At 39.7% G+C, this 20066-nt stretch overlaps 3 protein-coding genes across 3 annotated transcripts; 2 read left to right on the forward strand and 1 right to left on the reverse strand.

Annotated features, from left to right (window-relative positions):
• The first annotated feature begins 814 nt into the window (after nt 1–814).
• On the forward strand, nt 815–4411 carry prl2 (prolactin 2). The gene is made up of 5 exons (XM_086146142.1): nt 815–887; nt 1494–1681; nt 2442–2549; nt 3040–3219; nt 3926–4411. The coding sequence occupies exons 1-5, from the start codon at nt 866–868 to the stop codon at nt 4118–4120; spliced, it is 693 nt and encodes a 230-aa protein (XP_086002268.1). The 5' UTR covers nt 815–865; the 3' UTR covers nt 4121–4411.
• A 2364-nt stretch (nt 4412–6775) lies between these two features.
• On the reverse strand, nt 6776–14865 carry hspa14 (heat shock protein family A (Hsp70) member 14). Its single transcript, XM_086146833.1, has 14 exons — nt 14780–14865; nt 13631–13711; nt 12415–12497; nt 11418–11466; nt 11198–11303; nt 10842–10932; nt 10653–10757; nt 10331–10492; nt 9691–9846; nt 9283–9385; nt 8389–8604; nt 8103–8267; nt 7790–7857; nt 6776–6925 (listed from the first exon to the last, which is right to left on the reverse strand). Exons 1-14 carry the CDS (start codon nt 14834–14836, stop codon nt 6847–6849), a joined length of 1521 nt encoding a protein of 506 aa, XP_086002959.1. The 5' UTR covers nt 14837–14865; the 3' UTR covers nt 6776–6846.
• Nucleotides 14866–16866: 2001 nt separating this feature from the next.
• Nucleotides 16867–19535, forward strand: cdnf (cerebral dopamine neurotrophic factor). Its single transcript, XM_086146838.1, has 4 exons — nt 16867–16971; nt 17795–17922; nt 18711–18852; nt 18939–19535. Exons 1-4 carry the CDS (start codon nt 16899–16901, stop codon nt 19109–19111), a joined length of 516 nt encoding a protein of 171 aa, XP_086002964.1. The 5' UTR covers nt 16867–16898; the 3' UTR covers nt 19112–19535.
• The last annotated feature ends 531 nt before the right edge of the window (nt 19536–20066 follow it).

Consider the following 20066-nt stretch of genomic DNA (forward strand, 5'->3'; position numbering starts at 1 on the left):
TCTGATAAAAGGAATTCACTGGTGTAACCTGGTGTAAATATGGTGTTCATTGGCAATTACTACCAGTCTGAGGTGATTCATGTCTTGGACGAACCGATGCTGTCCTCCCCGACCGTTGACCCAGACGTAGACGAAGCCACCACGCAGCCTCCGGGGTGGGTTAGGGTGAGGTTAGTGGCCTGTGTGTGCCCCCTCAGGGACAAGAGGTAATGTTGCCTTTCAAGGGATGAGGCCAAAGACTCAGACAGAGTCCTGCAGTGCTCCCCAGACGACAGCAACAATCCCAACTCTCCTGAGATTTTTTTTCCCATGTGTGCATTGGCACTGAAAATGAGTAAAGAGTCATGTATGTAATCCTCTAGACACAAGCTGCAAGTGAATATAGAACAATACCGTATTGGAATGGTCATCAAGAAAGCAGGCCATCAGAAAAAGATGTTCAACTCACAAATAAAATCCCAATGAGAAATTTACCCAACTGCAGGTCTATCAGGTCATGAAAAATAAAAAGAGGAAAAAAAAATTTAGATAATTTTGAGCACTTCTTCAATATCTGGATGGATTTGGCATGCAGTGTAGTATTTTATGGCTGGTGAGTGGGAGTGACTGACAGCAAGGACATGGATACTACATTCAGCGGCAGTCGGACCCCGTCTCGTTGTATTAATTCACTCCACAGGTTCATCTGTGGTGAAGTAGGTCTTTGTGTGATTCACGGCAGCTACTCGTCATTGTGCGTCCCTCCCTCCCCGCGTCCTCTTCCATATTAAAGTAAGGAAGGGCTGCTGCCCGAAAAGGACCCTCACACACAGCTGCGGGGTCTTTGAATACCATCTGAGGCAGGAGATCCTCCTCGCTGAGAGCCATGCCTGCAAACATACGATCAGGTAAGTAATTCAACTTTAAGGGATTCAAAGGAGAACCCTCTTTCCACTGAGACTCTCCATGCCTTTGCTTCAACTTTATGTTTGGGATTTCACAAAAGTAAATAAATGAATAAATTATAAATTGGATTTTAAATCTGAAATGGAAAGTATGACAAAAAAAAAAATGCACCAAGAGGAATTAAAAGTTTGAAATCTGAACAAAGCCTTTGACATATGGGAACCCCCCCCTCCCTTTTTTTTCCACTTTTTGATCCTTTTCTTGTCAGTTAATCATAACTTGTAATTTCTTCCTTTCTTAATAATGCTCAGTTATTTTACATCAATCTTTGGTTCAAAATAAATTATCAGGTTTTATTTTTGTTGATATCTTTCACTGGCTGCTATTAATGATTTACCATCACAATGCATTTCTGCTCATGGCCACTGGGAGGGTCAGTGAGTGACTGCATCAATTTAAACTTACATTTAGTTTATTCTTTTATTTGCAAAATTGTCAGGAAAGACCTCATGCATTCCTAGAAGCTATCGGCTTTTGTAGAATGTGTTCTCAGAGATCAGACTTCATCGTGGATAATAAAAACTTGTTTGTCACTTGTGTCTCTCCAGTGTCTGTGGTGCGAGTGCTGGTTGTGTGTCTGTCATTGTGCAGCAGACGGACCAGCGTGGCTCCAGCTCCCATCTGTGCAAACGCGCAAGCCGGATGCCACGTCCTGTCCCTGGGCGACCTGTTTGACCGGGTCATCCAGCACTCAGCAAGGATGCACGGCATCTCCAATGACCTCCACTCCGAATTTGTGAGTCAGTCAGCTTCTTAAAAGACTTAAGAAGGAATCTGAACTTGTCTTTGGAACTTTTAAGACGAATATCTTCAAAATGACATGCAACTGGTAAAGGATGCTGTGTTGAAGTTGTTCATATATGATTGGATATTTTTAAACATTTTCCTTTTCGGAACGCGCAGGGATTTTGCTCACTGAAAACTTGATATTCTATAAAATACAAGTGACCCATAAATACATATTACATGGACATATATGCATACATACACACACACTCACAAACACACATACACACACACACACACACACACTGTATATAATAATATATATATATATAAAATATTCAAATTGGAGATCGATTCAACAGTTATTAGTGTGTTTTTTGTCTTTATTTGACAGGCAGGCCAGGAAACACAGGCGTTTGATCTGATTAAAAAAAAAAACTGACAAATATTTTCAAGTTGAAAAAAATTACTTTCTGGATGAACCAGAAAATATCAGGAAATTAGGGAGTGTCTTTTTCAAAATGAGTCAAAGATAACAACTTCTTTGTGTTCATGTTTATTTCCTACTCCTGCCTGATTGGATTATTATTGTGGTCTGGTTTTTGTTGTTTGAAAATACTCTTTACTTCATAAATGGAGTGATCAGAGTGAAACAGACGGGTCGCATGAAAAAGCGGGTCACACTACTATTTCATTCATCCCCGTTGACATTTCCGTGACTCCTGGTCTCTGACATTCTTTTTTTTCTTGCTTCACGATTGTCTATCCAGGAGCAGAGCTTCCTGCCCAGTAGGAATCAAATCGGCCGGGTGGGTCGCAGCTGTCACACCTCCACGATCCTCACTCCCAACGGCAAGGAGAACGCACAGAGGATGGCGGTGAGGAGACCTTTACCAACCTACGTCCTCATCTCCCAAGGCTTTTTAGAATGCCTTTACATAGTATATCATATTATATTCCTTTATGTTATATTACGGGCGGCATGGTGGCGCAGTGGTTAGCGCCTTTGTTTCACAGCATGAAAGACCCTGTTTGGATTCTGACAAGAAACCTTTCTGTGTGGAGTTTGCCTGTTCTTGTCTGTCCTGGTTGTCCAGTTTTCTCCCAAAGTCTAAAAACATGCGTCAGATTAATCGGGAAAATTGCAAAGATGTGAGAGTGAATGCTTGTCCAGGGTGTACCACGCCTCTCGCCCGATGGCAGCCGGGATAGGCTCCAGCGTCCCCCGCGACCCTGAGTAGGATAAGCGGTAGACGATGGATGGATACATTATATTCGTCATCAAGTTCATTTTTTGTTTAACTTATGCAATAAAGAAGAGAACAGACTATGGAATGCAGAATTCAACGGGTGCTCTTGTCTCTGCAGAGGGAGGAGCTGACTGAGGTGATCCTTAAACTGCTGTTAGCCTGGAGGGACCCTCTGTGGCATCTCCATCAGAGTGTGGCCCACCACCACGAACCGGACACCTTCAGTTCCAACAAAGCCCTGGAGATGAGCGACATGGTGCACCAGCTGCGCAAAGGAGTGGAGAAGGTGGCAGAGAAGGTAGCAATCTCATTTAACTACTTCATGAGAGTGCCAATGATAAACATTTTACTAAAATCACTTCTCGTAAATAAAAAAATGATCTCATGTATTTGAGGATGAGCAAGAGATTATGTGAAATCTTGCAAGCGAGGACACCAGAATGAGCTAATGTTGTATGAAATCCGGAGAAAGAAATGGAATCGGTAGAGAAATACAAGGACCGAAAGGTGACGCTTCGATGTCGGCCAGAAATAGCCTTTCAAAGAGCCGACCTGAAACCGGCCTGGAGGGAGACAGTATGATGTCATCACAGTGCAATGTCAAATGCCACTTCCAGGAACAGTTTCCTGCGAGGTTTTGTAACGGTAGTAAATGAGAGGATGACACAGCTTTGAAAAAAATCATCCTGTCAATCAACGGGGTGGGTGTTTGACCCCCGGGTGACCTTTTGTTCAAGCCAACATTCAGGAGGAGGAGCAGTGGATGACGCTTGTAATTTAACCACAAAACATTTTTAAAATCCCATTGCAGTGAATGTGTTGTTGTTTTGTCAAATAAAAGATCGTTTGCCTGTGTGTGTGTTTGTTGTGTGTGTATCTTTTTGTGTGTATTTGTGTGCCTGGATGTATTTGACTGTCTGCATGTTTGTGTGTGTCTGTATGTATTTCTTTGTGGATCTGCACATGTGTATGCATATACATCTGTGGGTGTATGTGTGCTACAGATGCAGACCCTTGGCATCATCAGTAACTCAGTCGGGGGTCTGTCGTCACCGGATGACTTCCTGCCGTCAGACAGCGGCGAGTGGCGCCTGATGAAGGACTACGACCTGCTGTACTGCTTCCGTCGCGACTCCAACAAGGTCCAGAACTACCTGAAGATCCTCAAGTGCCGCATTGTCCCAGAGCACAGTTGCTAGGACACTGGAGCACAGTCAGTCTGACCTGTGGAAACATGGGTGCGCAGGGAAGAATCCACGCTGATGATGCTGCAGTCTGTGTCACTTTCATCGCAATGTGAAGGTCAAGGTTCAGAAATGTCTCTGGAGGGAATACAAAAATAATGTGGACTTTTTCCTCTGCAAAATCGAGAATAGTTGTTGTTGAGGAGCCTTTGACATGAATTTAAATAAAAAAATAAAAAAATCAATCAGATCTTAACTTTAAATATTTATGTCAATTTAACAAAAACTGTGTTTTCTCATAATTATATGACCTTATTTATTTGACTTGGAAATCTTGAAAGATTTCTTTTTTTATTATTTTCCAGGTCATCCTTTTTAGACTTAAGCAAATTTTGGGTTTATTTATTCTATTTATATATTTATCTATTTGATGTTTATTTTTTGTACATTCATGTTGCAAATTTAAAGTGCTTTGTAATGGACACATTTTTGGGTTATTTATGAATGGACTTACTTACAGTATCATCTTATTCCAAGAAATGTCAATAACTAAATGTTCCTTTTTTGTTTAAATATTTTTTGCAGCAGATAAACAGACAAAAAAAAAGAAATCAAGTTTAAGAGTTTGATAGTATAACGTCTTCGTTTGTTGTCATAGCGAAAAGTTGTACGTTTTTTCCCATCAGAATCACAGTGAGCGTTTGTCCTTTACATGTAATATTATAGTGGCAGATGTTACATGACATTATTAGTTGTGTATGAATATACACTAACTGTTAGTGTAGGTGATGCTGTAATTCCTGCATGTAATTCCACCTCTGACCACTGGATGGTTCTGTGAGCCTCCTGAACCAATGCAAATTGCACCTGTGAGTTACCTCTGTAGCATCACATAATATGCACAACAACAACGTGCAGCTGGAACCCAAAGACTGATATTGTAGATGAGGATTCATGTGTTTGTGAGTCAGGATGAGCGAGTGAATAAATCGAGCAATATCACAATAAACCTTTGGACAAACATGAAGGTTATTTTCATGGACTGGGTACATTCTGACTGAGAGCAGCTGTGGAAGCCCCGAGGCTCAGGTCTTTCCCCCAGAGAGGTAACTACAGGTTCACACGGGATTGTCCAGCGTCACGAAAGTGGTTGACTTTTCAGCATGAATGTTGCCATGGTAACAGGCGCTTGAGACCTACAGCTTCTTGGTTGCCATTCATTTCATGGTTATTTCCTTGTTGTTTATGCATTTGTGATTTGAGTTTAACGGTGACTTATTAAACCGCTGAAACCTTTTAATTATTGAACTTTTACATTTTACAAGGGACACAATCATTGTTTGGAATTATAATTTATCATTATTCCATAGTTGCTCCAAAGTGTTTCACACCAGAACAGATGAAACTGATATCAAAACAAATACATTTAATAATCAGTTTCTATAAAAGGAAACACAATTGTTATGAAAGTCAGATTTACCACAGAGAGTGGTTCATTCTTAAGGAGCTGAAGTTCATGACACTACATATCAGTAACGCGTGGGGAGATCCCAGACAAGAGGTGGGCAAACTTTTTGGCTCAGAGGCCGCATTGACTTTTAAAATCTGACAGACGGGCCAGGTCAGTACAAGATACAATACATATAAAAAAACGCATTTGTTAACAGTACATATCAGACTCGTCTGACATTTGCTTTGAGAAGAAAAACCAGCTTGGTTTTGAAGACTTACATTTCACGTCCAGCTCATTCATGTGTGTCAGTATGTCCACAGAAAAGGCTAAATCGCAAAGCCAATCTGTGTAATTCAGCTCATGAAAATTCTCAAATGTTCTCAAGTAGCTTCAAAAACGAAATAATGTCCTGTTTGAGCTCCCACATTCATTGATCCGATCATTCAATCGCTCACATCAAGTATGAATTCTGCACCAATCTTTGGCGGGCCGGATGTTGCCCACGGGCCGTAGTTTGCCCACCCCTGTCCTAGACAGATCCTGGGTCAGAGGAAACTGCCTCAGGATTCAGGTCTCCAGTTTTTGAAACTCAAATCAGTGTTACAACTGTTACTTTGCCGACCAGTAACAGCACCCCCCACTGATATAATATGGTCAAATACAGAACCTGGAACGGTGGAGGGCCCTGACTAGAAATGCAACATTTCCCCAATATTTAAATGTTTGCACATTGCCAGCTGAACTGATATTCCGTTTAGCCAGCAACATCATTGTGAATAATAATGTACAAACATCATTTTTCTTTTTTGCAGCCAGTTTAAGTTTGGAGTCAAAGAATAAAGAGGCAGTATTCCTACTGACAAGTCGATTTTATCATAATTGTTATTAAATTGTAAACGTCAGCTAAAGATACTGCAATCATTAGCTTCTACAAAGCAGTAACTCTTTCACAGGTCCCCTGATACTGTTAGGTCAGATGACTTGAAGGATTTTCATTAAAACAAAACAAAACAAAATAAAATATTCAAATACTTTACAGTGAAATGCTGTAAAATTTCTACTATTTACTATTGAATGGAACAATGATAACATTATATTTGAAATAGAGCCAAAGTACATCTCTGTGCTACAGATCTGAAAACATCAGACAGACCTGGGTCTGTGTGTGTATCGTCAAGTATTGGAGGAGCATTAACATATTAATGAGAGATGAAACATTCAGGGTTTCATCATATTTATTCAGAGTCAAGTACAAAAAAAACAAATAATGAAACCACCATCTTTGGTTTCATGATGCAGCTGCAATGGTGACGACCTCTGACCTCCCGCTGCTTTGTTCTATGCAGGAGACATGGACGGAACCGTCCCTGTGGCACAAACATGCAACATATTATTTTCTGCACAAAGTGGCATTTATATAAAAACAGAATAGGGGCAGTAAGTGATGAAGAAGGGGTCAAGATCATCTGAGAGACTTGCAGTAATTAATGGACAAACATCCATTTGATGGATTTTACCCGACATTTCATGCCATTGAGGTATGATAGATTTCAATTACCTGTTTTGTTGGTTTTTTTTTAACTAGCAATCCCAAAGTCATATCATCATTTTCAAGAAATGCAATCCTCAAGATGGCCATTATTTCACGCAGCAAATATTTTTAAATTCTAGAAAAGTTGTTCAATGAAATAAAATGCATTTGAATTTGATATAATATCAATACCTAATACTTAATAATAATAATTTCACACTTTCCATGACGGTAGCTAACACAGAAGTAAGCTGTGTTTCTATGCACATATACACATGTTTATGTGCAGATGGGCTTCCACTAGGCTCAGGTTACTCCCAGATTTCTGAGATTATTTTTGAATGTTTTAAATCGATTTAGGATGATGGAGGAGCATTTAGCTACTGTGTTCCAGATTTGGTGATATTGATGTTTAATTGTTTGAATGATTTCTCATTAAATCAGCTTTGCTTTCAGAGTAAAGCTACAATTTCCCTATTTCATTGAGCAGATCCTGTTATCTCGACATATAGCACGTACATCTGAGATGTACTCAACAGGAGTGAGTGTTAAGCGGTTAAGTGCAGGTCATAAGATACTTTTTCTCGTTTCATTAACTGTGTTAAATGCAGTTGTATCCCTGATAAATTTTGTATTCACTTTTTGCGGTACACGCTGGGTCACCACCGCGCACATTCAGAAACAGTGGAAGAGAACCTACCTCCTCATGGTGACAACAGTGTCGACGTCGTGCTTCTCCGTTTGGGGCTGCAGGTCCCGTAGGACAATCTGGGGTGAAGAATTTGCGCACGTTACGCTTAGTTGGTAAAATATCCTCTGGCATAATTTGGTGATAATCAGACTGATGCTATGCTAAGGTAGCATCAGTCTCTTCAAACAAAATGGACTGATTGAGCATTCACAAGAATCCACTGGTAGAACCTGCATTTAATACAGCTTGTTTCGAAGCTGAAACTCAACTGAATAGTGAGTGCATTAAGTTCTTCAATGCGCGTGTGCTCGTACACTCGTACCTTGGCGAGCCTCTCTGGCTGCTGAGTGTCGATCCTCTGGTAGATCTCCAGACAGAGGGACGACAGATTCCCACCGCCGCTCAGAATATGATGTCGGCGGGCTGGGAGAGGCGATCCTGAAGGGAGTAGGACCGTGAAAACCTCCACCCCCGAGTCATCCACCTCCTGCATTATCCACATAAACAGACACCTCAGCATTCATGTGAACACTTTAGTTTAAACGAGTGGATAAATGAGTGAGTCATTGAATGATCAGATGATTAATTGATTCAGTTTTTCCTCGTACCTTCACCATTATATCTGAGGCGGAAACATCAGCTGTGACAGATTCTTCGTCAGGGGCGAGTTCATCCCGGCCGACCAATATCCCAGCTTCCATAGCGGCACCCACAGCGATGACCTCATCGGTTGGGGATGAACTGAGAAGCTCCACATCGGGAAACATCTCACGGATCATCTGCTGTAGGCGTGGAATCCTAGCAGAGCCCCCGCACAGCACCACCTAGAACACAGCGGACGCAAATCAGTCACTGAGCAGCCATCGTCATGCGTGCTCCACCTTAGATTACTGTTTTTCGATCGGCCCTGGATTAGCCAAACTTTTGGAAACGGGATCTGCTGGGTGTATATTGAACTTGGCAGATTTATCAGGCTGCCAGCTGAGTTTTACCATAATTTTAAGACCTGGCTGTTTTTTTCCATGATAATAATAAAAATAATGAGCAGTATCCAATAAATGTAGTTTCCATTTGGGAAAAAGGGCGCCGTGTTTGAATGAAGCGCTTTGCTGGTTGTTTTTAAATAGGCAGAAAATGTGAAAAACTCCTTATTGGTAGCTATATAAAACTCAAACTCAACATCTTTAACTGTTATTGCTTGTTACAGACTTTGAAATAAAGTTTAAGAATAGCAAGTCTATTTTTAGGGGACTGGAGTGGTGCAGGACACAGATGGGGATCGTCAGGTAATTTTCAGACATCCCGTCAAACCGAAATATAATTTTCTTTACATGTTCAAATCATCATGAAAGGATTCACTGAATAGAACTTTTTCCCCAGATTTTTTAGTTTCGCCAATTATTTCATATAGCCCTTAGTATTGGTCGTTTTTTGTCAGCAAACTCATGGAATAACTACCAAAACCATAAGAAAATACCACAAATGGCAGCAGTTGATGGTACCTTGTTAATGTCGGTGGTGGAGAGTCCGGCCTCCTCCAGCAGGGGTCCGATGGGTTGGATGCTCTGGTTGAAGAGGGACGAGCAGAGAAGCTCAAAGCGGGCTCTGAGGAAAAACCACAGGGAGACCACATTGCTTTTTATACACTTGGACTGTCATTAAATATTACACAATTCACACCATTTTAAGTCCATCTCTTAAAAAAAGAAGCCACCAAGGGCTTAACAGTTGGCAACACTGTGTCTTCACTGCTTGGATTCTGTGATAAAAAGTACAGAGAAAGCAGGAGACAAGAGCTTCCAGTTCTCCCACCAGCAGGTGGTCTGTCTCATTTAGGCAGTTGGTCAAAATCCAGTAATTTCCTTGATTCGTTTTCTAAAAATGAATAAAGTGATAGAAACCGTTCACACCTTGAGATGTTACATTCAAAGTCGATGCCGTCGTGCAATGAGTCGACAAAGCAGTTGGCCGATCCCAGCGAAGACAGTGAGTGCTTGGCCATGTCCGCCCCGTTCATCAGCTTCAGCATTGCTCTGGCGTTGCTACTGACATCATGTCTGAAGGTGCTGCAATACAGAAACAAACTTCAGCATCACTGGGACCGCAGGTGATGGAGGGTGAGACCAAGAATAAAATGTATCAAAAAAAATTCAGTGTTTAAATGTAATACCTGAGACCAGATAAAAGTGTACTGGATAAACACACTATCTCCATATTCCCTCTCATGTTTGATGACAGATTATCTTAAATTTGCATGCCACACTGTAATAAATTACCTCCCCGACCAGTTAATGAAAAGAAGTGAGATGATCAACTGGAAAATACGGAACTTCTAACCGGGAATGTCTTGCTATGAGGTCACAGCACTCACCATTGGGTCACCATATCACTGTACCAGGAGGTCATGAGAGAAATTATTAAAAGATATACTGCTGTTGGATACCTTTATCCAATATGTTGATACAGATCTATCGTAATGATCAGTAAATCAAGAAATATGATGTTGCAGGCCATCTTGTCAGTAAGAACCGTGTGAGTTTGAGGACGCACCGCTTGAACTCGGTGGCGAGGTGCTGGGCCAGGGCCTGGGTAAAGCGCTCCCCTCCGATGCTGTGGTCAGTGCGGGTACTTAGGACCTGGAACATTCCTCCGTTTACCTGGAGCGCTGTCACACTCAGAGACGTCCCCCCCAGCTTGTAGACGAGGATGTGGCTGTGGACACAGCGGGCAAAGTCAGCTTCTCCTGATTTTGACAAGCACAACTTCATTTTAACATTTCTGCAGATTGTTGACGAAACCGAGCCTAAGAATTCAAGACTGAAACATACCGCATTAACACCAGAGTAATGCTAAAATGAGAAATAGGGATCACCTCTTCCCAGAGGACGTCTCCTGGCCAATATTGTAGGCCAGGAGGGCTGCGGCAGGCTCGTGGATCAGCCTCAGGACGTGGAAGCCCGCTGCCTCTGCAGCCTCCCTGCGCAACATGTTACAAACATTTCAGTCATGCGCAAACTCAGTTTATAAATACGGCGATCTCTGAGGACATAACGAAACTGACTTCAGAGCACGTTTCTGAGTTTGTGCAAACTCAAATGGGACGGTGATTACTGCTTCTGTGACGTCCGAACCCAGCGCCGACTGTGCAGTTTCTGTGGAGGGAGACAAACAGGGAAACTGATGGCCGATCTTTTGAATCCAGCCTCAAGAGTGATATGTTTCTAATTCCTGTTTTTATTTATTTTAAAGATTTACAATCCTGTGGACACACGCTTTTATGATGACGATCCACCTTTACACTGTAGATCCATGGAATCAGGCCTGTTCCCATGTATTTTGTGCGTGTAGCACCAACCCCGTGTATCACGGCTTTCTTATACATTTTATGAGAGTTTGTGTATATTTGTATGTGTGTACCTTTCATCTTATGAAAGATAAGCTTAGCAACTTCCTCAGGTGAGACGCATTGCTTTTGTTCTCCCACTGCGATTTCATAGAGCGGTTTCCCTCCTCTGTTCACCACCTGAGCACAAGCATGCACCTCACATCATGGTCACAACCACAGGCATCATCACTCAGAAGGACCTAAACGCAGTGCATAGTGTGAGAGAAAGCTAAAAGTGAAAAAAGATCTCACCTGACACTTGGTCTCTGATTTGTGCGTTTGTGTCTCTGTGTCATCAAAGCTGGAGTTTAAAAAGCAGAGGAGAAAATAGTCTTGAATGATTCATTCAGACTTTATAGTATCAAAAGGGTCAGAATAAGAACGGAGCACTGATCAAAGGTCCACGTTATGACTTAGATGGCCGGAAGCATCATGTCAGCCTTTTATTCTAAACTTGGGCTCTAATATGTGACTCATAGCAAACAGAGGAAGACTCATTCCATCCATTCCTGAGTCAGGCCTTCTCAGAATAGTCAGTTCCTGACCTTCAAGATGAAGGGTGCCAGACACACATAACTCCTGTTCGGAAAACCAAAGAACACACACGCACACTATGTACATGTACACAAAGATACATGTGAATATACACACCCATCTAAAGGTTAAGTATAAGTGTTCCTAAAATTGAATGCCATTAACAAAACTTGTTGAAAAAATTTTAGATAACATTTTTTTTGTTTTATGCTTTGCTGTTATTTCTACTAAAATTAAATTATGTTATTTTTGCCTTTCATTTTGAGATCAATTAAGCAGCTTTGCTTTAAAAATACAATAAACAAAGGTATTAACAATATATTTTCAGGAGAAAAGTCTCTTCCTACTCCCTTCAGGGGTTGCTTCAGTGATTCCTATTTTCAGAAAAAAAGTCATCCGAATTTTTTATTGTTTTCAGATTATTCTTTATGAAAACAATTACCTGTGGTTTTCTGATACTATCTTTGGGAACTCAAGAATTTTCTTGTCAGCAAATGAGCCCTAAGTTCAAAATGTGGTTAAACTATGTGTGAGCATGGATCTAATGGGAGACAGGATTCTGTTTCTGCTTCACCTGTCTCAACACCCATAGCAGCTTGTTGTAGTCTATGGGCAGTTCTTCCTCACAAGTATTTTATTTGACATCCTGAAAGCTACTGTAGATTTTATAATAGGAATATCCATGACAGTGAGGGAAGGAGAAAAAAAACCTCACCTCCTCCCCAGCACCTGTTTGACTTTGACCACAGTATTTGCGGCATTGCGGACGCGTCCCTGCTTTGCTGCGATTCCCACAATCTGAGGAGGAAAATGCATCACTGAGTGATAAACAGGCTGACAAGATAAAGCTGCAGTGAATTAGCAACATAGAATGTGATTTTTTTAGCAGACAGGCTGATATATACTGCTCAAAAAAATAAAGGGAACACTTGAACAACACAATGTAACTCCAAGGCAATCACACTTCTGTGAAATCATAGTGTCCACTCAGGAAGCAACACAGATTCATTTTGACTTGTTTTAAGGACATTACATCAAAGTTGGATCAGCCTGGAGTGTGTTTTTACACTTTAATTTTGAGTGTGATTCCTAATCCAGACCTCCATGGGTTAATACATTTGATTTCCATTGATCATTTCTGTGTGATTTTGTTGTCAGCACATTCAACTGTGTAAAGAGCAAAGTATTTCATAAGAATATTTCATTCATTTAGATCAAGGATGTATTTTTTAAGTGTTCCCTTTATTTTTTTGAGCAGTGTATAATGATACTGCACTTGTATGGACTCATATAATAAGTACAGACATATTTGAAAATACCTGACATTACATAACCTTGTTCACAACAGAGTGGTTAAAAAACTCAACATTCTTGATTTCATTCTCCAGAAAGAGCAGCATATGATTGTATCTCAGTCGCAATTTGTGATTCAGTTAGACAAATATTTAACATCATGGTACATATTTATTAAACCAAAGATTTTAGTCCGCAGCACTTATGTAGTACCCTGTCATAAGGGAATTAAGGAATATTTTAGTCATGATAGAAACACTTTTCCTCAATTAGAGTGTTGTGATTTAACCTACCCAAGATCAGTAATACATCCCCTAAGCTGAGTGACAAGACATTGTCTCTTTTTAGACATTCTGCTGACTATAGGACAAGAGAAAACCTGTCTGTTTTCATTTCCACTGAAAAGTAGGTCAGGGTTTGTTGTCACCCGGATCTAGGCTGACAGACATCTTGTGATCTTGCTCTTCTACGTGTTGGGGTTCTACAAATCAACTCGACTGAACTTCGGCTGCTACAGTGTCTGTATGAGCTTCCTGACTACATGATGTGTGAACGTCCACATAATGTCTCTTTGGCAACTGGGCTTTGAGGAGTGATGTTTTGTGCGTCAAGGCTTTGTGTGCGTTGGCGTGTCATACCTGCTCATTGTCTCTGTAGGCGACGACAGCTGGAGTCACTCGGTCCCCTGCGTCGTTTGCGACCACATCGGCCCGCCCATCCTGCAGAACACAAGCAGAGATGTAGGTAAACTCAGAAAAGTATGCATGAACAGGTAAAATGTCTGAAAATGAGCAACATGGGAATATTACAATCCCTGTGTAAAGACTAGATTTACATGTTATTACCACAAACTTCATTTGGCTTTTTTTCCAGTCTTTTGAAACCTACTGAATAGAGAAATAATGACTTTAAAACTGCTGTGCCTCCGTTTTATTAACATATTCTGGTTAATTAATTTAGCTTTCTGCTTTCTGAATTATATTCCTGCTTTCTTTGGTTGTGCAATCTCCTTCTTTTCCTTTCAGGTACTGCCTTCAGGGGTCGCCAGAGCAAATCAATCTCCTCCATCTAAACCTATTTTCTGTATAACCTTCTCCCACACCAACTAACTTCTCGCCCCTCTTTCATTCCATCCAGAAATTCACTATCCCTCATCTGTACATGACAAATCATATCAGGTTGGCCTCTCTGACCTTATCGCCAAAGCATCTTACATGTGCTGTTCCTCTGGTGGACTCATTCCCGATCCTATCCATCCTCATCATTCCCAAGGAAAAGGGTTTTTTTTGTCAATGCCACTGTCTCTAATTCATACAACACTGGTTATGTAGTGCAGAGCAATAGAAATCTATTTAGTAAATACAGTAAGAAACACCAGCTATTACATTTTCCATGTCTTGATACAGATTGTAAGATATATGATATAGCTTTTTGTTACTAGTAAAACTGGAATGTAGGGATCCACAGGTAACTGACCAATTTTGTGACCTGGTCTAGAAAAACATGCAATTCACAGTCAAATGAAGGAGGTCAGTACCGGGGGAAAGTTTCACGGGCTCTAGACATCCTCAGATAAACACCCAGGTTGTGTTCTACTACTGTCACTCAAGATTCCCTTGTGAATGAGTTAGCATGCAGCCAGCTAGCTAGCTAGCTAGCTAGCAACATGACACCCCACATTCCCGTGGGTTTTGAAGACTTTGAGCTTAAAATCGTTTACTTTCAGGTGGCACAAATAGGAGTAACGAGACAGCGAATAGTTGGTAAATCTCGCCGAGTAAACCCACCTTAAAAATCGCTACACAGGCGCATGTGTAACCGAAGTGTACTCCGATGGCAGCCATGATGGAGACGTCATGCGGCTCAGGGCCGGTCCAGCTTCCGCTTCCGGTCTATTACTTCAGAATAAAAGGGAATATTAGTTACAGAAACCAACAAGAATTTCCCTCTACTCATTAAACTTTCTACATTAAAAGTATTAGGGCAGATAAATAAGCTATCTTTTTTTGTATCTATATTGCAAGTTTGTGTAAGTGTATATTCAGACAAGTGTGTAACGTTTGTTACACTCCATTACTCCTGGTATACTACGTTATTTAATTTTGATATAAATTAAATCAATCAATCATGTAAATAAAAATCAAAAACAATTTATAGCAGAAAGTTTGCCAGCTGTCTCAATTCGATAAGGATCCTCTCCGTCGAGTAAAAAGTGTGTCATGTTTCAAATTTTGATGACAAAGCCACATTTTTATGATTAGATTTTTGTTAGATTGTTAAAGTGGGTGAATTTAGTTTTTATTAATTTGCGATGAATATATATATATATTTTTTTTTATTGAACATAAACAGTATAAACAAATATACATTTGTACAAATAAACATGGCAAGGTTGAATCGAATGTCAATGAAACAACCGGGGATGAGGGAGCAAAGGACATAAGGACATTCGTTCTGTATGTAATCAGAAGTTAACAACGTTAAAGGTTTGTGAGAAATGTTTAATGCTAGACAAAAAAGAAAGTAAAAGAAAATAATTAAATAATAGATAGATAAATAAAATAAAAAAATAAATCGTTAATTAAGAAAAATTAAATTAAAAAAAAATTGCAAGGGGAATATAACATATATTTAACTTGGTGGTTCACAAGAAATCTCAGACATCAAACTGTATATTTTTGCTTTTTGGATTTTTCCATAATTTTTAAGGATTTTAATTCAAAATAAGTCAAAATCGTTTATAAAGAACATAAAATTGATGGAACATTTTTGCATACTGTTTTTGTGAATAGAGAAGTTGGCCAGGCCTAAAATAACATCGACACATAGTTCATCTCTTTTGTTGCTTAAAAGTAAACCAAATGTTATGTTATCTCTTGAGAAGGAAACTGGTGACGATGGAGAATTGTCTTTAACCCATTTTTTAGTTTTAGCCCAAAACTCCTGTACTTTTTCATATGAGAAAAATATATGGTCTGTAGTTTCAATGTTGTCTTCGCAAAATGTACAAATATTATCTTCAATATCAAAGCGTGCCCTCAATAATTCCTTAGATGGGTAGATATCATTCATAATTTTGAAGTGTGTCTCTTGCCTTGGGGGGTATGGGTAGAGTCAGATACATAGTTCGCAGCGTGGCAATTGATTCCTTATCAGATTTATTTAAATATTATTTTTGTTTTGACGTCCAGGTAATAAGTTTTCTGTAAAACATTTCCTAATAAAGGAGTTGCTGCATTTTCTATCCAGAATTGAGATTCCCTGGAGTGATAGTAGGGGTAGCTGTGGTTGCATGGTTTGGTGCGTCATTATATTTTTGGTCAGGAATACAAATTGTCGAGGTAGTGCGTTACGTAACTTTATGAACTCTAATATGGGAGGGTTAAAGCTGTGTTTGGTGCAGAATTTTTCACAGTCTAAAAGACTGCCATTGTCATCCCTCAAGTCAATTATTGACCATATACCTTTCTCAAACCATTCCTTGTAAAATAGAGATTTGTTGCGATGCAGCAAATATCTATTGTTCCGTATTATTGTACCATGTGGTGAGAAATTGTGTACATATATCATTTTCCAGTGGAATAATATTTGTTTATGAAACTCTGAAAATTTGACAGGAATCATGTTGATATCAAAGTCAGAGATAACCACCAAAAATATAATGTGGTCTGTTCCTCCACATACAGTTGAAATTTATTTGGTTAATAGATTTTAGGAGTTGATTTGGAACAGCAGTGGAATACATTTGGTATATAAATCTAGATAAACATTACATTTTGGTCAAATACATCCGACCTAATATTTGCGATGAATAATGAAGTACTGAGGTTTACCGGTGACGTCAGAGGGTCTCCTTACCGGTGCTGTTGGTAATTTGAGCAAAGGAAGCTAATAATAACCACAAACATGTCGCTGCTCTTCGTCGCCTTTCTGCTGTTTTTCGGGGGCGTTTGTTCATCTCCGACGGAAAATTGTGAAGGTGAGTGTGAAAAGTGACTTTGCGGAGCGTATTAGTTCAAGTTATCAACTTTTATTTTAGAGGCGGTGCGTTAACCCGCCTAAATGGTCAGATGAAACGCGCAACGTGGATTTTGCCGTATTACCGTAAACTTTGCTTTCCACTCCCTTCGACTTGAAGTCTTGAAATTTATTAGCCTTACCTATTTACTGCGTAATAATCTAATGTTATTTTTTTTCAGCACTGGAAGTTTTCTTACATTTCCAATATCTTTTGCTTCTTATCCACAAATATTTTACAAGTTGGGACGTTACGACGAGTCAGCAAAATCACTTGCGTTCCCCATTATATTATTATTTTTATTATTATAAAACCAATTATTCACCTTTTTCTCCTCTGTAGTGTTTTTAAATTAAACAAGATCATAGCTGGAGGAAATTGTTATTGGAGGCGATTTTCAAACTGCCTTAATCAAGTTTAAAATTGGAAAATATAAAGGGAAATTAATTTTTACATGTTCCTTCTTTTTGGATGAAAATATTGCTAAGCGTAAAATAAATAGTTGGTAAGGTAGTAAGTCAAATGTACTGGCAATTAACAAAAGTCAGGTTGGAGCCTATTTGACCTGGCATCTTAGTTTCTATTAGGGTCATTTTATAGAACTTTGTTTCCCCATCATCTCCACATGGATCATTGTTGATGACATAAAAAAATGTAAACTTGTTGAAAAAAAATCAATGAAAGCTAAAAAAAAGTACATATATAAGCCTTGTGTTTGTGTGTGACATACTGGAAATGTCCATGAAGCTGAGTGAGGGATTGCTGACATGTGCCTGGCCTGCAGTGTGTGTGGGTTTCCTCAGTAGACTGTATAGCAGTCTGACCTCAACCCACAGAGACCTGACCCCTGCCCTGGTGGAAGAAGAGCTGCACCAGTCATGTAGGCTGGCCCAGGGCAAGGAGGCCAGGCTGGTGAGAGCACATGCACTGTATGCTACCACACCATTTTTTCATTTGGGAATATTTGCATGTAGGGATGGGCTACACTTTTTAAAAAAAATCCTTCTGCCATCTACACGAAGCAAACAGTAAAATATTTAACAAGAAGAAATATTTTACTCAAGACTAATAAAAAGTAGTGGATGCAGTGGAAAAGAGATAGACCCCTGTAGAACTCACCCGCTCCAAGGTCTCTCACTTCATTTCAGATTTTTCAAGTAGCATTGCCATCATTCAAATTCCAAGTTAGATGGATGGACCCAGGTCACGAAATTTCAAGGGCTAAACCTACGGCTTGTTTTTGTTCATGCAGTTTAAATGTGGCGTGTCAGTTTAATGAGATTAAGTTAGTGTATGTACAGAAATTATTATTATTTAAATGTTACAATTAAAAAAAATACCTCTAAGTTGTTATCCCACCGTAGAGCATTTCAAACATCAAACTTGGCCTTCATCTTGTATGGGTCACCGCTTGGGTATGAGCAGGAAGCTATTTAGCTTTAAAACACTGGTTGTTGTTCTCCCTGAATGACTTCTTGAATCTGCTGTGACTTACCATGCCAGCCTTTTCCACATTCAAGACAGAAAATCACATCTTTGCTTAAAACTAAAACAGAAGTATCATTCCAAGCTGGCAATACAAACCTAAACATTTTGCAGTGACACCAACTTAAAATTGTCTTTTTCCATTGTAACTACTTAGACTATGCAACATATTGTCTGAGTGTGACTGCATTTCAATATCAAATTGGTTACAACAGTGTTACTACCTGGGAGCGAGCAGTGATGCAGCGACCTGCGTCACGGCATCTGTGTCTCGGCCTCTGGCCTCCCACGTTCCCGTGGAGAAGATCTGCCAGCGCCTAAGCAGCACAGACACACAGATCTGTCAGCTCAAATACGGTGTGGCCTGTTTGTCACGTCTGTGGTTTGAATCTGGATGTTCTCCTTTGGTTTTCCTTCCAGCCTGGTATGTTTTGTGTCTGCAGGGCCTCAGCTGAAGGACCTGAGCAGCGACAGCCTGAGGAAGCTGAGGGTGGCAGACCTCAGGAACATCTTGTCGCTGTGGGGGGAGGAGTGTTGCGGTTGCCTGGAGAAATATGAGTTTGTGAGCCTGATCCAGGAGAAAGCAGCGCAGCATGTACACAGTTTGGAACTGTGAATATCACCCCTTTCTACTCTATGGTCACACAGCAAGACCTTGGACATAATATTTATAGAGAGCTTTTAAAATGGCACATAAAACCAGCCAATCAGTGCTCATTAAACTGAATGTCATCTGGAGGATACTTTTATGAGCTGAAAGAATATTTATCTTTCACATCACTGGCCACAGGATGAAGCAAAACATGGAGACTTAAAACTGTAATTACACTTCCAGAAGGTAATTTCTTTCTCAGTTTGATAATTTGTTCTGTATTGTGACCTAGAATTGAAAGTATTTGTTTCATTTATCCATGTATTAATAATGCTTACCAAGAAACCAGGTAGGCCTTTTCAAATGATTAAAGTTTAGCATCAGAAAGGGGGGGGTTTCCCCCCCACAGATAAATACTGTGCAACAAATTATCAGTTTCATGGACAAATGAATGTTTTTGCGCTTTTTTACTTAAGTGCTGAAAATACATTAGCAGCAGATACCCTTTGCTAGATGAAATTAGGGACATAGGTTTTTCATTTAAGATCTGCAATTTTGAATTTATATTCATGTCAGATAACAGAGATGGAAAAATGTGTATACCCATGTCATAGTATGTTGAGTTAATTTCAACTTTTATCTCAGTAGGTTTGAATTGAGGTTTAGTTTTAAAATGCATATGTTACATTTAAGGGATTTCACTTGGTTTATTTGTGGATTTTTTTTCATCTAGTAAGGTATTTTTGTTGCATCCTGGTTCCGTGATATTGAAAATAATAACGGTATTTCACTGAGCAAATTGCAAACATTTTTACTACATGAGCAAACAGTTGTCAAAAATACATAAAAAAAGAACTAGATTATTCACTAAATCATGAATTATCTTTGGAAGTAGACATTACATTTTTCATATACAGTTAGAAAATGTTATTGCCTATTCTTGATTGGAAGGAAACTAAATGGACACCAAACACCTGGA

This window comes from Fistularia commersonii, chromosome 5, assembly GCF_037954325.1.
Source record: "Fistularia commersonii isolate RoL2024-O1a breed Wild chromosome 5, RoL_Fcom_v1.0, whole genome shotgun sequence".
NCBI classification, from domain to species: domain Eukaryota; kingdom Metazoa; phylum Chordata; class Actinopteri; order Syngnathiformes; family Fistulariidae; genus Fistularia; species Fistularia commersonii.

Bases quoted from the DNA above. Each gene is read 5' to 3' on its own strand.
- prl2 (XM_086146142.1), top strand. From the start codon at position 866: ATGCCTGCAAACATACGATCAG. The intron at 1,682-2,441 runs GTGAGTCAGTCA...TTGTCTATCCAG, and splicing joins ATGACCTCCACTCCGAATTT to GAGCAGAGCTTCCTGCCCAG. The intron at 3,220-3,925 runs GTAGCAATCTCA...TGTGTGCTACAG, and splicing joins TGGAGAAGGTGGCAGAGAAG to ATGCAGACCCTTGGCATCAT.
- hspa14 (XM_086146833.1), bottom strand. From the start codon at position 14,836: ATGGCTGCCATCGGAGTACACTTCGGTTACACATGCGCCTGTGTAGCG. The intron at 12,498-13,630 runs GTATGACACGCC...TTTCCTCCTCAG, and splicing joins CCTACAGAGACAATGAGCAG to ATTGTGGGAATCGCAGCAAA. The intron at 8,605-9,282 runs GTACCATCAACT...GCTGTGTTCTAG, and splicing joins CCACCACCGACATTAACAAG to GTGGTGCTGTGCGGGGGCTC.
- cdnf (XM_086146838.1), top strand. From the start codon at position 16,899: ATGTCGCTGCTCTTCGTCGCCTTTCTGCTGTTTTTCGGGGGCGTTTGT. The intron at 17,923-18,710 runs GTGAGAGCACAT...TGGTTACAACAG, and splicing joins AGGGCAAGGAGGCCAGGCTG to TGTTACTACCTGGGAGCGAG. The intron at 18,853-18,938 runs GTGTGGCCTGTT...TTGTGTCTGCAG, and splicing joins GATCTGTCAGCTCAAATACG to GGCCTCAGCTGAAGGACCTG.